General features: G+C 38.7%; 1 protein-coding gene across 1 annotated transcript; it reads right to left on the bottom strand.

Moving 5' to 3' along the window:
- Positions 1-2,082: 2,082 nt before the first annotated feature.
- On the bottom strand, positions 2,083-11,215 carry LOC136771505 (transmembrane protein 116). The gene is made up of 12 exons (XM_066723843.1): positions 10,957-11,215; positions 10,246-10,289; positions 9,255-9,318; positions 7,737-7,877; positions 7,291-7,389; positions 7,142-7,200; positions 6,210-6,344; positions 5,311-5,350; positions 5,113-5,184; positions 3,308-3,461; positions 3,077-3,144; positions 2,083-2,581 (listed from the first exon to the last, which is right to left on the bottom strand). The coding sequence occupies exons 1-12, from the start codon at positions 11,008-11,010 to the stop codon at positions 2,432-2,434; spliced, it is 1,080 nt and encodes a 359-aa protein (XP_066579940.1). The 5' UTR covers positions 11,011-11,215; the 3' UTR covers positions 2,083-2,431.
- Between the last annotated feature and the right edge of the window lie 1,284 nt (positions 11,216-12,499).

Raw genomic sequence — 12,499 nt, 5'->3', positions numbered from 1 at the left:
GTTATCATGGCACCTGTCAGTGGGTGGGATATATTAGGCAGCAAGTGAACATTTTGTCCTTGAAGTGATGTGTTAGAAGCAGGAAAAATGGGCAAGTGTAAGGATCTGAGCAACTTTGACAAGGGCCAAATTGTGATGACTAGACAACTGGGTCAGAGCATCTCCAAAACTGGAGCTCTTGTGGGGTGTTCCCGGTCTGCAGTGGTCAGTACCTATCAAAAGTGGTCCAAGGAAGGAAAAGCGGTGAGCCGGCGACAGGGTCATGGGTGGCCAAGGCTCAGTGATGCACATGGGGAGCGAAGGCTGGCCCGTGTGGTCCGATCCAACAGACGAGCTACTGTAGCTCAAATTGCTGAAAAAGTTCATGCTGGTTCTGATAGAAAGGTGTCAGAACACACAGTGCATCACAGTTTGTTGGGTATGGGGCTGCGTAGCCGCAGACCAGTCAGGCTGCCCATGCTGACCTGTCCACTGCCGAAAGTGCCTACAATGGGCACGTGAGCATCAGAACTGGACCACGGAGCAATGGAAGAAGGTGGCCTGGTCTGATGAATCACGACTTCAAGGTGTTCAATCCAATCGAGCATCTGTGGAATGTGCTGGACTAACAAGTTCGATCCATGGAGGCCCCACCTAGCAACTTACAGGACTTAAAGGATCTGCTGCTAACGTCTTGGTGCCAGATACCACAGCACGCCTTCAGAGGTCTAGTGGAGTCCATGCCTCGACGGGTCAGGGCTGTTTTGGCGGCAAAAGGGGGACCTACACAATATTAGGCAGGTGGTCATAATGTTATGGCTGATCAGTGTATGTATGTATATAATGCATACATACAGACATGCACAAATTTAGACCTATATTCTAAAATCCAGTCATTTCAGAATAAAATGAATGAGTCTTTAAGAAGAGTGAGAAGAGATTCTAAAGATGCATTATAGATTAAGTCATGGCTGAGTTTTCATGGGAGTTTCAGTAAAGCACTTGTATCACTTAAAGCACATCCTTTGGCCCAGCTGAATTTTACAAGACAATGCAAATCACAGTTGGTAAACTTGAAACCCATTCCAGCTGCAGACTTTTGCAACTGGAACAGCTGTTGTAACTGCAGGAAGGCATTATAGATTGGACACCGTCCTCTCCCTAATGTCCTTCCTTACAGACATTTTACTTCACAAGAAAGAACACATTAAACCATACTTTTGTCATGGTCATCCCCACATGCCATAATGAATGAATAACAAAGGGCCAACTTTCACCAACCCCCAAAACTAGTATCAAAAGTGCTGGAGAGCCTTAAGAAGATATCAGTCTTGTTTTCTATTTCAGCAGTCTGAGCTGAATTTCTTTCTTACTATCTTGAGATTAATTTGACCCAAAGAGGTAAGATGCATGCAAAATACAGAAATTAGCAGATGAACATTACATTCAAAACAAATTTGTGCCTTGTCACGGCTCTGCTCAGCTGATATCTTAAGTAGGTCACAATTATGACATGAGCACCAATAGTCTTATGGTCTTTATTACCATTGTCTGCAGTCTCGAATTGGTTCACAATTGATGCAATACAGCCACCTCGAGCTGTATGTGTAGATGGTCCTTGTAAACTGTAAATACAACCTACCTCACCTCATTTCACATGCTGCTCATAAAGGTTATTGCCTCTTTGTAGGTCCCGCCCTGTGTTTGTTTTAGTTCATAGCTGGTAAGTGCCTTCACCTACAACACCTGTCCCAGAGATGCCACAATTACTACCCCACTGCTCTCCCTCCACAGACTAATACAGGAAGTCACTTCAGAGTGGGATAGTGCTTTGCATTATTTGGATTTGTGATAAATATGCAATATATCCATCTGTGAACCCAGGAATTCACATTCACGCTTAAAGAACTTACTTTACAGACGTTTTTCATCTTGGTTAGACTGGAAGATATTTTAAAAGAAAATGAGTGAATGCATTTTTTTCTTTTGGTTAATTTTCCTTTCACTTGCCCAGTTTTTATCGGTTTATAACTTGACTGACTTAAGATCAAGAATGCCCCATAAACCCTGCTATGAGCCAAGCCAAGATCTGACACTTGGCTCTGAAGAAGACAATAAACATTTATTTGCTGAAGTTCATAAACCTTAATCGCCTTGGAAACAGAGAATTTCTTTCATATATGAAAAATACAGATTGGAAGCAAAAATAAATAGTTTATAAATAGCTTTTAGAAAATCGCCCTCATTAGATATTAAATAGAAATTCAAATGATTTCACAATGTTTTGATCTTCAAGTAAGGGTTTTCAGTCTTTTCCCAGAAAGCATTTTGCCAAGTACGTCTGGTTTCTTAGGGTTCATAACTGTTAGTTGAGTCTGTTACACTTCCTATCAAGAGGATCCCCCCCCAAAAATGCTTAATTTTCTGCTCATTATTCCTTGACTAGGTATGCTTATGTTATTGTCAGGGACTCATCGTAGAAAGCTCTTCGGTTTTGTGTCAGTAATCCAACACTCTCTCCAAGAGCAACGTCACGGAAATTACGGCGTAACCATCCGTAAACTATACTGTTGAAGAAACCCTGAAGAGACATGGTCAGAGCCTGAAAAGAAAAATATAGCACTTAAAATGTAACACTTCATGAAGTAAAAAAAAAAAAAAAAGTGAATTTACACTAATAGTTTTGCACTTTGTATTAGTGGTGACATCACAGACATTTTCATATTGTACAATTTCCAAGAGTACAGAATTGATATATCCATTCTTAAGGTAAATATGCATACTGTTGCATATGGAAAGAATGCATGAGTAATAAATATACAGCTCTGGAAAAAATGAAGAGACCAGTGCAAATTTTTCTTAAATTAGCATCTCTACATGTATGGCAGCCATTCCATTCCATTCATATTTTTATTTGGAATTTGGGAGAAATGTTGTCAGTAGTTTATAGAATGAAACAAAAATGTTCATTTTACCCAAACACATACCTATAAATAGTAAAACCAGAGAAAGTGATAATTTTGCAGTGGTCTCTTTTTTCCAGAGCTGTATATACATTTATAAATATACTGTGTATATATATATCAAACATTCTTACCTGTATAACATAAAGAGCAAAAAGCCTCTTCTGGCTCATATTAAATGAAAGTATGACAAGAACAAAAGCTGTGGAAGAGAAAAAACAAACATTAACACATAAGGAATAAACATCTGAATGTGAAGAATTCAGCAGCCAAAGTAACTTCATGAAATGTTTTTGAATGTGAGGGTCAAACAATAATAATAATAATAATAATAATAATAATAATAATAATAATAGAGTGGAAACCTGGTGTCCAGCAGATAAATACGACGAGCACAATGGAGCGCGCTGTACAATACATCCCTCTGAGGTGTCTCCGGCTGAATCCGTCTCCTTCCACAAGGAATAAACACTCCTCTTGTTGTCTGTGGTACCACTTTTTCACTTTGCAATATACAACCTGAGGAGTGACAGGATTGAAGGAAGTTTAAAAAAAAAAAAAGTCTACTCCACCTGAAAAAAGTAAGGTGCTGGTTCACAAGGCTGTAACAATAAGCCATTTAGAAAGAGGGTCAAATTATTTCTAATTAACCCTTTTTTTACCACTGGTGACTTAGTGCTACAATAATTTTCATAAAGCAACCTTGAGAAATGCATTGATTGCAGCTGACATTTATGACTAAAGCAACGGAGACAAGCTCTGAAGCTACTCTGTATCATATCAAAAGAGAAAGTAAACAGTTTATGGACAGTTTAATTTTGTTGGAAGAATGTATTAATTCAAAGTTAGGGTGACCCTATCTCCCCACTATGCAGCATACCTTGAGGGTTTTCAGTTTGCCTATACATTTAATGACATTAACAAGTCAATCATTTCACAATCACCAAGACAAATCAGATGATCATTGCTTCTGATGTGATCAAAAGGAAAAACAGCATGTTAGCAAGTTTTGATTGACTACCAGAAGATAAATTGCAACCTTAACATATTTTCCAATGCAAAAAAATAAAAATGAAATAAATGGTTAATAACCATAATCAAAGTAAATGGAATGCTTCACCTGCAGTCATGACTATGCAAAATGCACAGATCTTCTTCAACAAATTATAAAGACAAAAGATGTTTCATTGCATCTTCTGCTTACATGAGAAACTCTGATCAACTGTTCATTTGTAAAGCAGCTGATGTGGGTGTCTTGTGTGTCATGCACTTCAGAATTACTCTTGGCAAGCGTGTGCTAATTTACGTTAATTTCTCTCAGTTTAAGGGAAAACGTAAAACCCTGTTTTTTCTCAAAGTCTCCTGGTCATTATGGAGTGAAATCTATCCTATTAAAAAGTATACACCGATCAGCCATAACATTATGACCACTGACAGGTGAAGTGAATAACTCTGATAATCTCGTTATCATGGCACCTGTCAGTGGGTGGGATATATTAGGCAGCAAGTGAACATTTTGTCTTCAAAGTTGATGTGTTAGAAGCAAGAAAAATGGGCAAGCGTAAGGATCCTATCAAAAGTGGTCCAAGGAAGGAAAAGCAGTGAACCGGCGACAGGGTCATGGGCGGCCAATGCTCATCGATACACGTGGGGAGCGAAGGCTGGCCCGTGTGGTCCGATCCAACAGACGAGCTACTGTAACTCAAATTGCTGAAAAAGTGAATGCTGGTTCTGATAGAAAGGTGTCAGAACACACAGTGCATCGCAGTTTGTTGCGTATGGGGTTGCGTAGCCGCAGACCAGTCAGGGTGCCCATGCTGACCCCTGTCCACTGCCGAAAGTGCCTACAATGGGCACATGAGCATCAGAACTGGACCACGGATCTCAATCCAATTGAGCATCTGTGGGATGTGCTGGACAAACAAGTCCGATCCATGGAGGCCCCACCTTGCAACTTACAGGACTTAAAGGATCTGCTGCTAACATCTTGGTGCCAGATACCACAGCACACCTTCAGAGGTCTAGTGGAGTCCATGCCTCGACGGGTCAGGGCTGTTTTGGTGGCAAAAGGGGGACCTACACAATATTAGGCAGGTGGTCATAATGTGATGGCTGATTGGTGTATAAGGTGCCATTAATTTCATCCCAATACAATTTATTACAAACTCACGGTGCAGCAGGTTAACACCCCCAGTACGTATAGAAAGAAGAGTGCGTTCTCCAGGTCTTCATACCATACAGGCTGTAAAATAGGAATACAAATCAGTACCAAATCAGCTTTCCTACAAATGCATCAAGTATCTATAAATTAATTGTAAGACATTTATGTTTTGTCCCTGTTCTTGTTAAAAAAACAAAACATACTTACACTGTGACAGATATCACTCTTCTGCATTAGTAAAATGCAGCTGCACCAAAATAAAGAAAAAGATCAGTTAACTAATTCCAGTAGCGTAAAGGAAAGCCTAGTGAACTCCCAACACTAATTTAAAACATGCCCCTAATACCAGTTCAAAACAGAGAATAGCATTAACTCTAAACTAGTATAACATTTAATAAAACCTTCACCTTAACCCACAGGAAGACCTAACCCTTACCTTATCATACATCTAAACAAAGAATTCCTAATAATATAAATTAAATTTAACCCTACCTCTAGACTCATACACCAAACTCATACCCTGACACAAAATAACCTGAACCTTCACCCTGAACCAAGACACAGCTGACTTTACATCTTGTGTTTAAAATTTGACCAGAAAATGAAACTGAATCCTACATTTATGTCTAGGCAGCACTGTGGAGTATTGGTTAGGGCTATAGACTTGGGTGGGCCAGTGCTGTTGTACCCTTGAGCAAGGTACTTCACTTAGATTGCTCCAGTAAAATGCCCAGCTTTATAAATGGGTACAAATGTAAGTCACCCTGGATAAGAGTGTCAGCTAAATGACAAATAATGTAATAATGTAATGTAATGTCTAATCCCAACTAGAAACCTAAACCTACCACTAATCCCACAAAACCTAACCCCAGCCCCCAGCCTTTAGTAAAGCCCTAACTCAACATATAATCCTAAATGTAACCCTTGTAAATCCCTAAATCTAACTCCAACCCTGACTTTATTTGAGTAGAAAATGAAACCTAAATCTGACATTTCATCCAGCTTTATCTAAACCACAACTGTAACCCAACTTCAAACCTAATTATAACCTCCTTCTTCTTGTTCCAACTGTAGTATGATTATCCAGATGACATGATTAGATTTACCTGGTGCAGTAAAACGCATTGTCACTGGCTACACTTTCACGTTTAAGGTCTGTCCATCCCTGAACTGGGATTATTGCTGCAGGTGAATTCCTCAAGGGAATCACTACGGTAACCATGAACAGCCCTGGGATAGCCCTGGGGAAAGAGTAACACGTCACTTAGATAATTTAGGACTCAAACACAATGCAATCATAATTGTATATATTTATAGCCACAGTGTATACAATTTCATACACATATGTGGGTTTACATATAATTATTCTATGTTAATTAGCTCAATTATTAATTCAATGTCTATACAAGATATATTTTTTTATCTGAATAAGTCTTAAAATCACCATAATTACAGCGTTACGGTTACATTTATTTAGAATATTTAAATAAACACTTAACATATGTATTTGACTGAATGCCTGTGCTTTACTACACTGGACCATGGGAATATCATGACATACCATGACAAATATAAATGAAATGTAAAGCATAAATATGCATAAGAGTTCTTTAAAGTTTCAAGATGAACTGCACTTGCAACCATATCTGCTTTCACTTCAAGCTGTTAGTCTCCAACAAGAGGATATGGGAAATTTCACCCAGTTAGGGTTAAGTTTAGGTGTATTCAGATTCCAGTAACAAGTATCGGTACCCACTGGGAGAACAAAAAAAGTGTTATCTTTTGTCACAGGAGTTAAGGAGACAAAATCACATGCTTTGTAGTTAATGAATAACAGTCTTGGGATAAGCTCAGTTCTTCAGAGGCAGTGACGGTATTGAGGGTATTGATAGTGCAAAAGGGTCAATCTATTGATCAAGTATCTGCTTTGGGTCTCTACTCCAGTGTGTGAATCTCAGTGACAAAACCATTCTGATCATTGAAATGGGAGGAAAATGTCACTTTATTCCTTGTATGGCTTACGAAAATGGGTCCTTACCAGGCAAGAAAGTACAACAAGTAGAGCGTCTCTTTCCTTGACCTGAGGTTTGAGTGTGACTAGAGGATGGAGAAAGAGAGTTTTCAGTTTTGAAATAAAGTAAGGAGCTAGCATCTCGTATCAGCTGTTTTGAAAGCATGATGCGTTACCTGTTCGTCAGGTTCTGAAGATTCCCTCCAGCCGCTCACTGCTTCCTTAGCTTCATAAGAATACACCATAACCAGCAGGAATGATATACTGTAAAAACACTGTCAATGGAAAGGCAGATGTGTCATTATCCTGCACCTTTCACAGCCTTGTTTTTATTATTTTCCTATGGTGCTTTGAGCAGCCACGTTAAAAAAGTGACTTTTATAATCTGTATTATATATTCACCGGTGACTCGGCAGTCTGAATGGAAAGAAGGACTTTGCACCAGTTACCACATTTTTGGTTGATTTATATATTTCCATGTCTATCGTCTGAAACTCTGAGGGAATTCAGCCATATTAGCTTTTGTAAATTTTTCATAAAACACGTTCTAGTTCTCATATTTCCTGTATCTTTTATAACAGTTATAAAAGTAATTTGGACTGCATAACAGCCAGGTACTCACATATGCCAGAGGTATGCTGTATTCACAAAACTTGTAAGATAAAAACAGGGTCTCCCCTGGGAGAATATTGATTACACTAGTAGAGAGGAGCACTGCAGCTGCCAGGAAATCGGCCAAAGCGAGCTGGAACAGCGGACGGACCTGCGGACACACGTACAAGCAATGATTAGTACAGCACAGTGTTGTACCCATTCCAGTAGCAGTTTGTTTTTTTAGTTCTACCCCTGTCTATTCCCAAGATCTGTGAATCTTCTCTAATTTAAATTCAGATGTGTCAATCAGATAAGCAAAATGTGTGGTGATCCACAGCAACAGCAAATATATATAGTTCTGTGAGTGTTTGAAACTCAGGTACCAAGAGAAACAAACATATGGCAAAATGTTAGTGCCATAGATTAACCACGGAGGTACAATAAAAAGGTATATTTTATTGAGCCACATGAACAATTAAATCAGAATTACATAAGAGACCGATGCAGATATCAGGCCAACTTTATCTGCCTGAGCCAACAGTAACTTTCCTGGGCAATATTATTTGCAGATCCAGCCTTAGTAGGGCACCACCATTCTAAAGCAGAATCAGTCCTAGACCAGAGTGTGCACACACCTCGTTAAATCAATACAAAGTAAAACCAGCAAGTGCAAAAGGGGAACGGGCATTTTTTTTTTTTTTTTCGGGAAAGGAGAAGTGGTGGAATCAGTTGCTCACAGTAGCATGACTAATCAATCTACTTCAACATCTGCATTACTTGGACTAGATCAGAAGGCGCTATGGTCCACCTTTGGCCAGGGGAGCACTTGAAGATTGTGCATTTGGACACAACAGTTTAATTAACGGTTTATTGAAAACCATGGTTAGCACCCAGGTCAGGAGAGTCAGTCAGTCTAGACAGGGTGAATTGAGTTTCATAGCACTGAGGTGGTCAACTGAAGAGGTATCATTTATGTCTGCAGTAAATCAATGGTGGAGTGGATTGACTGACTTTAGGTACAAATAATACCCTCTCAAATGGCCTTAGATCAACTAATAAATTGTATAGATGGAGACAGTACTTTGTAAAGTGAAAGGTTTGCTTTAATGCATTAAGACAACCGGTAAACCTAACCAAACAATAACACTGGCACTCACTGTTCCCGTTTCACCTCAGAATGCTTGAGGCGAAACAAACCACCATGCCTAAAACTTCTTCTTTTGACAGCAAGAGAGGCATTGTGTTTTACTGCTCAAAGATCTTGTGTTGCATGAGAAAAAGGAACCAAAAATAATCAAACCATTTCAGAAATAAATTAGCATTTTTCCAGTCTAATTGTAGTTGCCAGGATTGTGTACTGGGACAAAGAGTCAAGTAGATTATTTTGACCGCAAGTCAATTCCCGTTGTCAGTAGTAGAGGTTTTGCACATGTAAAATGTCAGTGGCATTAGATTAATCAAGGAGGTAAACTGACATTACATGTTCTTGAGTCCCACTAATAGTATAATAGTAAAGGGTTTAATATTTATATATTTATTAACCTACTTGATCATCAACACATCTCTTCTTTATCAGTGAAACAACTATCACAGAACCACTTCCGATCAAACTGTATAAAAAAGAAAGAAAATACATACATTAAATAAATTTTATCAGCATCTGAGGCAACATAATATTTCTGGTGTCTTCTAATATTAAGTAACACCTACTGCCAGCTGTTCTTGTTGGTTTTATTATTTAGTCATATAACTGCATGCCCTTTACTGATAGGCTAAATGCTAAAAGCCAAAGAGACACCCCCCAAAGGATTATTATTTGATTTATCATAGATTACCAATATGATAGCGCTGTTTGGGGCAGTGATTTAAAATAAGGTTTTTGTTTGTTTCTCAAAAAAGCTATAAAGGAGCATTAAAAAGAAACTTGGAATGAAAACAGTGTAACAGCCCTGTGATCAGACAGTTACTGCTGTGATCCTCAGACAGTCACAGACGGGCAGACTTGGCTGCAGTCCTAAAGGAAGTGCTATGGAGGTGTGCTCTCTACCAAACCATTATCATCTCAGGTTAATAAACTTAACCGTACTACTGCACCCCAAGGAGCTGGCACCCGGTGGGAGCAGACGGAGATTATCCGAGTTTGGTTCCGTCCCCATAGACTCTGTAACTTGGCACAAACCACTGCTTCTATTTAGGTTAACATTTTAACTGTTATGTAACTGACAGATGAAACTACAAAGAATATATCAGCAACCAAACAGAAAGTAAAGTTTGAACCACGTATCAAGGCTTTTTTAGCAGTAATTGTGTTGCATGTGTTGGGGCCCTAAGATAATATCAGAGTAAGATATAGCATAAGTAGGTCATTTACATAGTTTTAATTCAAGTGCAGGCTTATGATTATTTCAAAATATATTTTTTAAAGACCATACATTAAAAAAAGTCACTTTATCCTTCATTACAGAGTCCAAGATGTTAGGTAATGTGCTTGAATGCAGCTGCAACATAGGGTAAGGGGGTGCAGAGGAATATCTTACCTTAATGATAATGATGATATATACACTTCAGCCAACACTTGGATCTGAAAGTAAGATTCAATTCAAGTATTTGAGTTTGAGAATTAATTTAAATTATACTACAAAGAATATAGTGGAAGAATATGTCTTGAATATGCATTACTTCTGATTTGAAGTTTATACCATATAGGTTCTGCCCCACTTTATCATTTTTTTTTACTTTATTTCACAACACACGAGAAAGCATTTCGTTTTGGCACCAGATTGCACAGTCGCACTGCAGCAGTTTTCATTACTTGAAATTGCATGTTACAGTCGCAATAGAGTATATTGTTCTGCAATAAATGCGCACACGCATTAGATGTTGGTATTTTATGTAACATAGCCGTGTGTTCTTTAATTATATATTATAAAGCTTCTGTTCTTTCAGTTTATTGTATAACTCCAGGTTTAAACACCCTTAGATGAACCACATCAGGTCACCCATCAATGGTCAGGTAACTACCAAGCCCTGCTTAAAATGCAGTTGCTTTTAGTCCGCCTTAATGCATCTCATTCTTACTGCCATTGTTTCCCCAAGCAAACTGTGCATTTCTTCTATTGAATTCGTACTGTTCAAGTCGCATTTCTGCAGTTATAGATAGATGTATTTACAGAAGACAGACAGCTACAGATAGATAGAGAGAGATGATTTATATCACATAAGAAGTACAGTTCTTGAACTTCCTCTACCTGTGTGTAGGATAGCGTGCTGTTACTCAGGGGCGCAGGCTCTTGCGCCGTCATCTTGAACTCAGGACTGAGTGGCTCCTCGGCTCTTCTCTCGCAGGCACGGCCGCCGGTGGCACAGAGTCGGTGTTTATTTGTCTCCAATCCGTTTTATGAGCGAGTCCCCCGCCTCGGGACGCGCATGCGCATCACCCGCCCGCTCACCTGCGAGAGAGAGAGGGAGAGAGAAGGAGGGAGGAGAGGACGTGTGTCAGCGCTGCTTTGCTCTTGCTTCAGGTCGGTATCGTCACAATGCTCCCCATCGACATTCTCTCTGCGTGTGTCGTGCCCTGTCGGAGTTGTCGTTTGTTTTTTTAGCAATGCAGTGATCTGTTTTCTTGCGTGCGTTTCTGCCCATGTAATCCTAAGCATGCCCAATTTCAGGACACGCCGATGGGATATTGGTATGAACAGAAATGTAGGGACACCACGAAATGCATGTGGCTTATTAGGTCAATACATTATCAATCTTCAAATCGGAAACGAATATTCTGAAATTCGTATTGGAGTATTAACGTGTTACGCATCTATTGTATTTACACGTGTCTCAGCTGTCAGTCATTGCGACCTGTTTTCTAGCAACATCTTACCTGACAGTTTGCATTTAGTACTTTGAAACTAAATGTTGAAAAGTGTAGTTAATATTACACCTGTCAGTAAAGTCCCTCTACTCGCTGCCGTTTGATTGGTCTTGGGCAGCCTTGCCTTTTGACTGTGGTTCCTTCCAATTCCAAATAGGCAGATTATTATTTTATTTTTTATTTTTTTTATCAATTGCTCACTTTCAATCCTCAAGGGATATTTTGGACTCACTTTAGAGTCATAAGACATTGACTGTTTGATAAGGTTTTATCAACAACTAATAAAATGCATGTGGTTTTGCAAGATACAGCCTGGCTTTTTTTTAAATGCAAGATTAGTAATTAATACTTAACTTATTTTTGGTTCTACATACCTATTTATTTTGAAGGTAATTTAATAGTGAGCCATTTTAAAAAGTTATGTATACACATTTAACCTTTAACAAAACATACTATAGACATTATGCTTCAGAAAAAGTATTAAAAACATGAATATGAATGTTTTTGTTTCACTTAATGTGGAAGGAAAACTACTGTACTGACATTGCCTGGAAGCAATCCATGGATATGCACCCCTTGAACAAACAGGGCATTGTTTGATGTAACTCTTTCACATCACTACAAATAAGTTAGTTGTGTATCTTTACAGGTTAGGTCCTAACAAGCCGTTATGAATTCAGCTAAATACCGGTGTTATAGAGTTACAGTTACACTCCACAAAATCATTAGAATGGAACACATAAAATATGCAATATCTACATCTAGTATGATATTGGTATTCTACACATAGCTCGACATTTGATATCGGTAGCAGTGAAAGACACCCAAGTGTGACACTGAATTCATGAAAAACAAATTCCCTGAGATTACTTACCAATATTCTCACTTCTTTTATTCAGTTATATGAAAAAAAAATACTTCTCACA

Source organism: Amia ocellicauda, chromosome 15, assembly GCF_036373705.1.
Source record: "Amia ocellicauda isolate fAmiCal2 chromosome 15, fAmiCal2.hap1, whole genome shotgun sequence".
In the NCBI taxonomy this organism is placed as follows: Eukaryota; Metazoa; Chordata; class Actinopteri; order Amiiformes; family Amiidae; genus Amia; species Amia ocellicauda.
The sequence above is the reverse complement of the archived record's forward strand: the minus strand, read 5'-3'. Positions and strand labels throughout refer to the sequence as shown.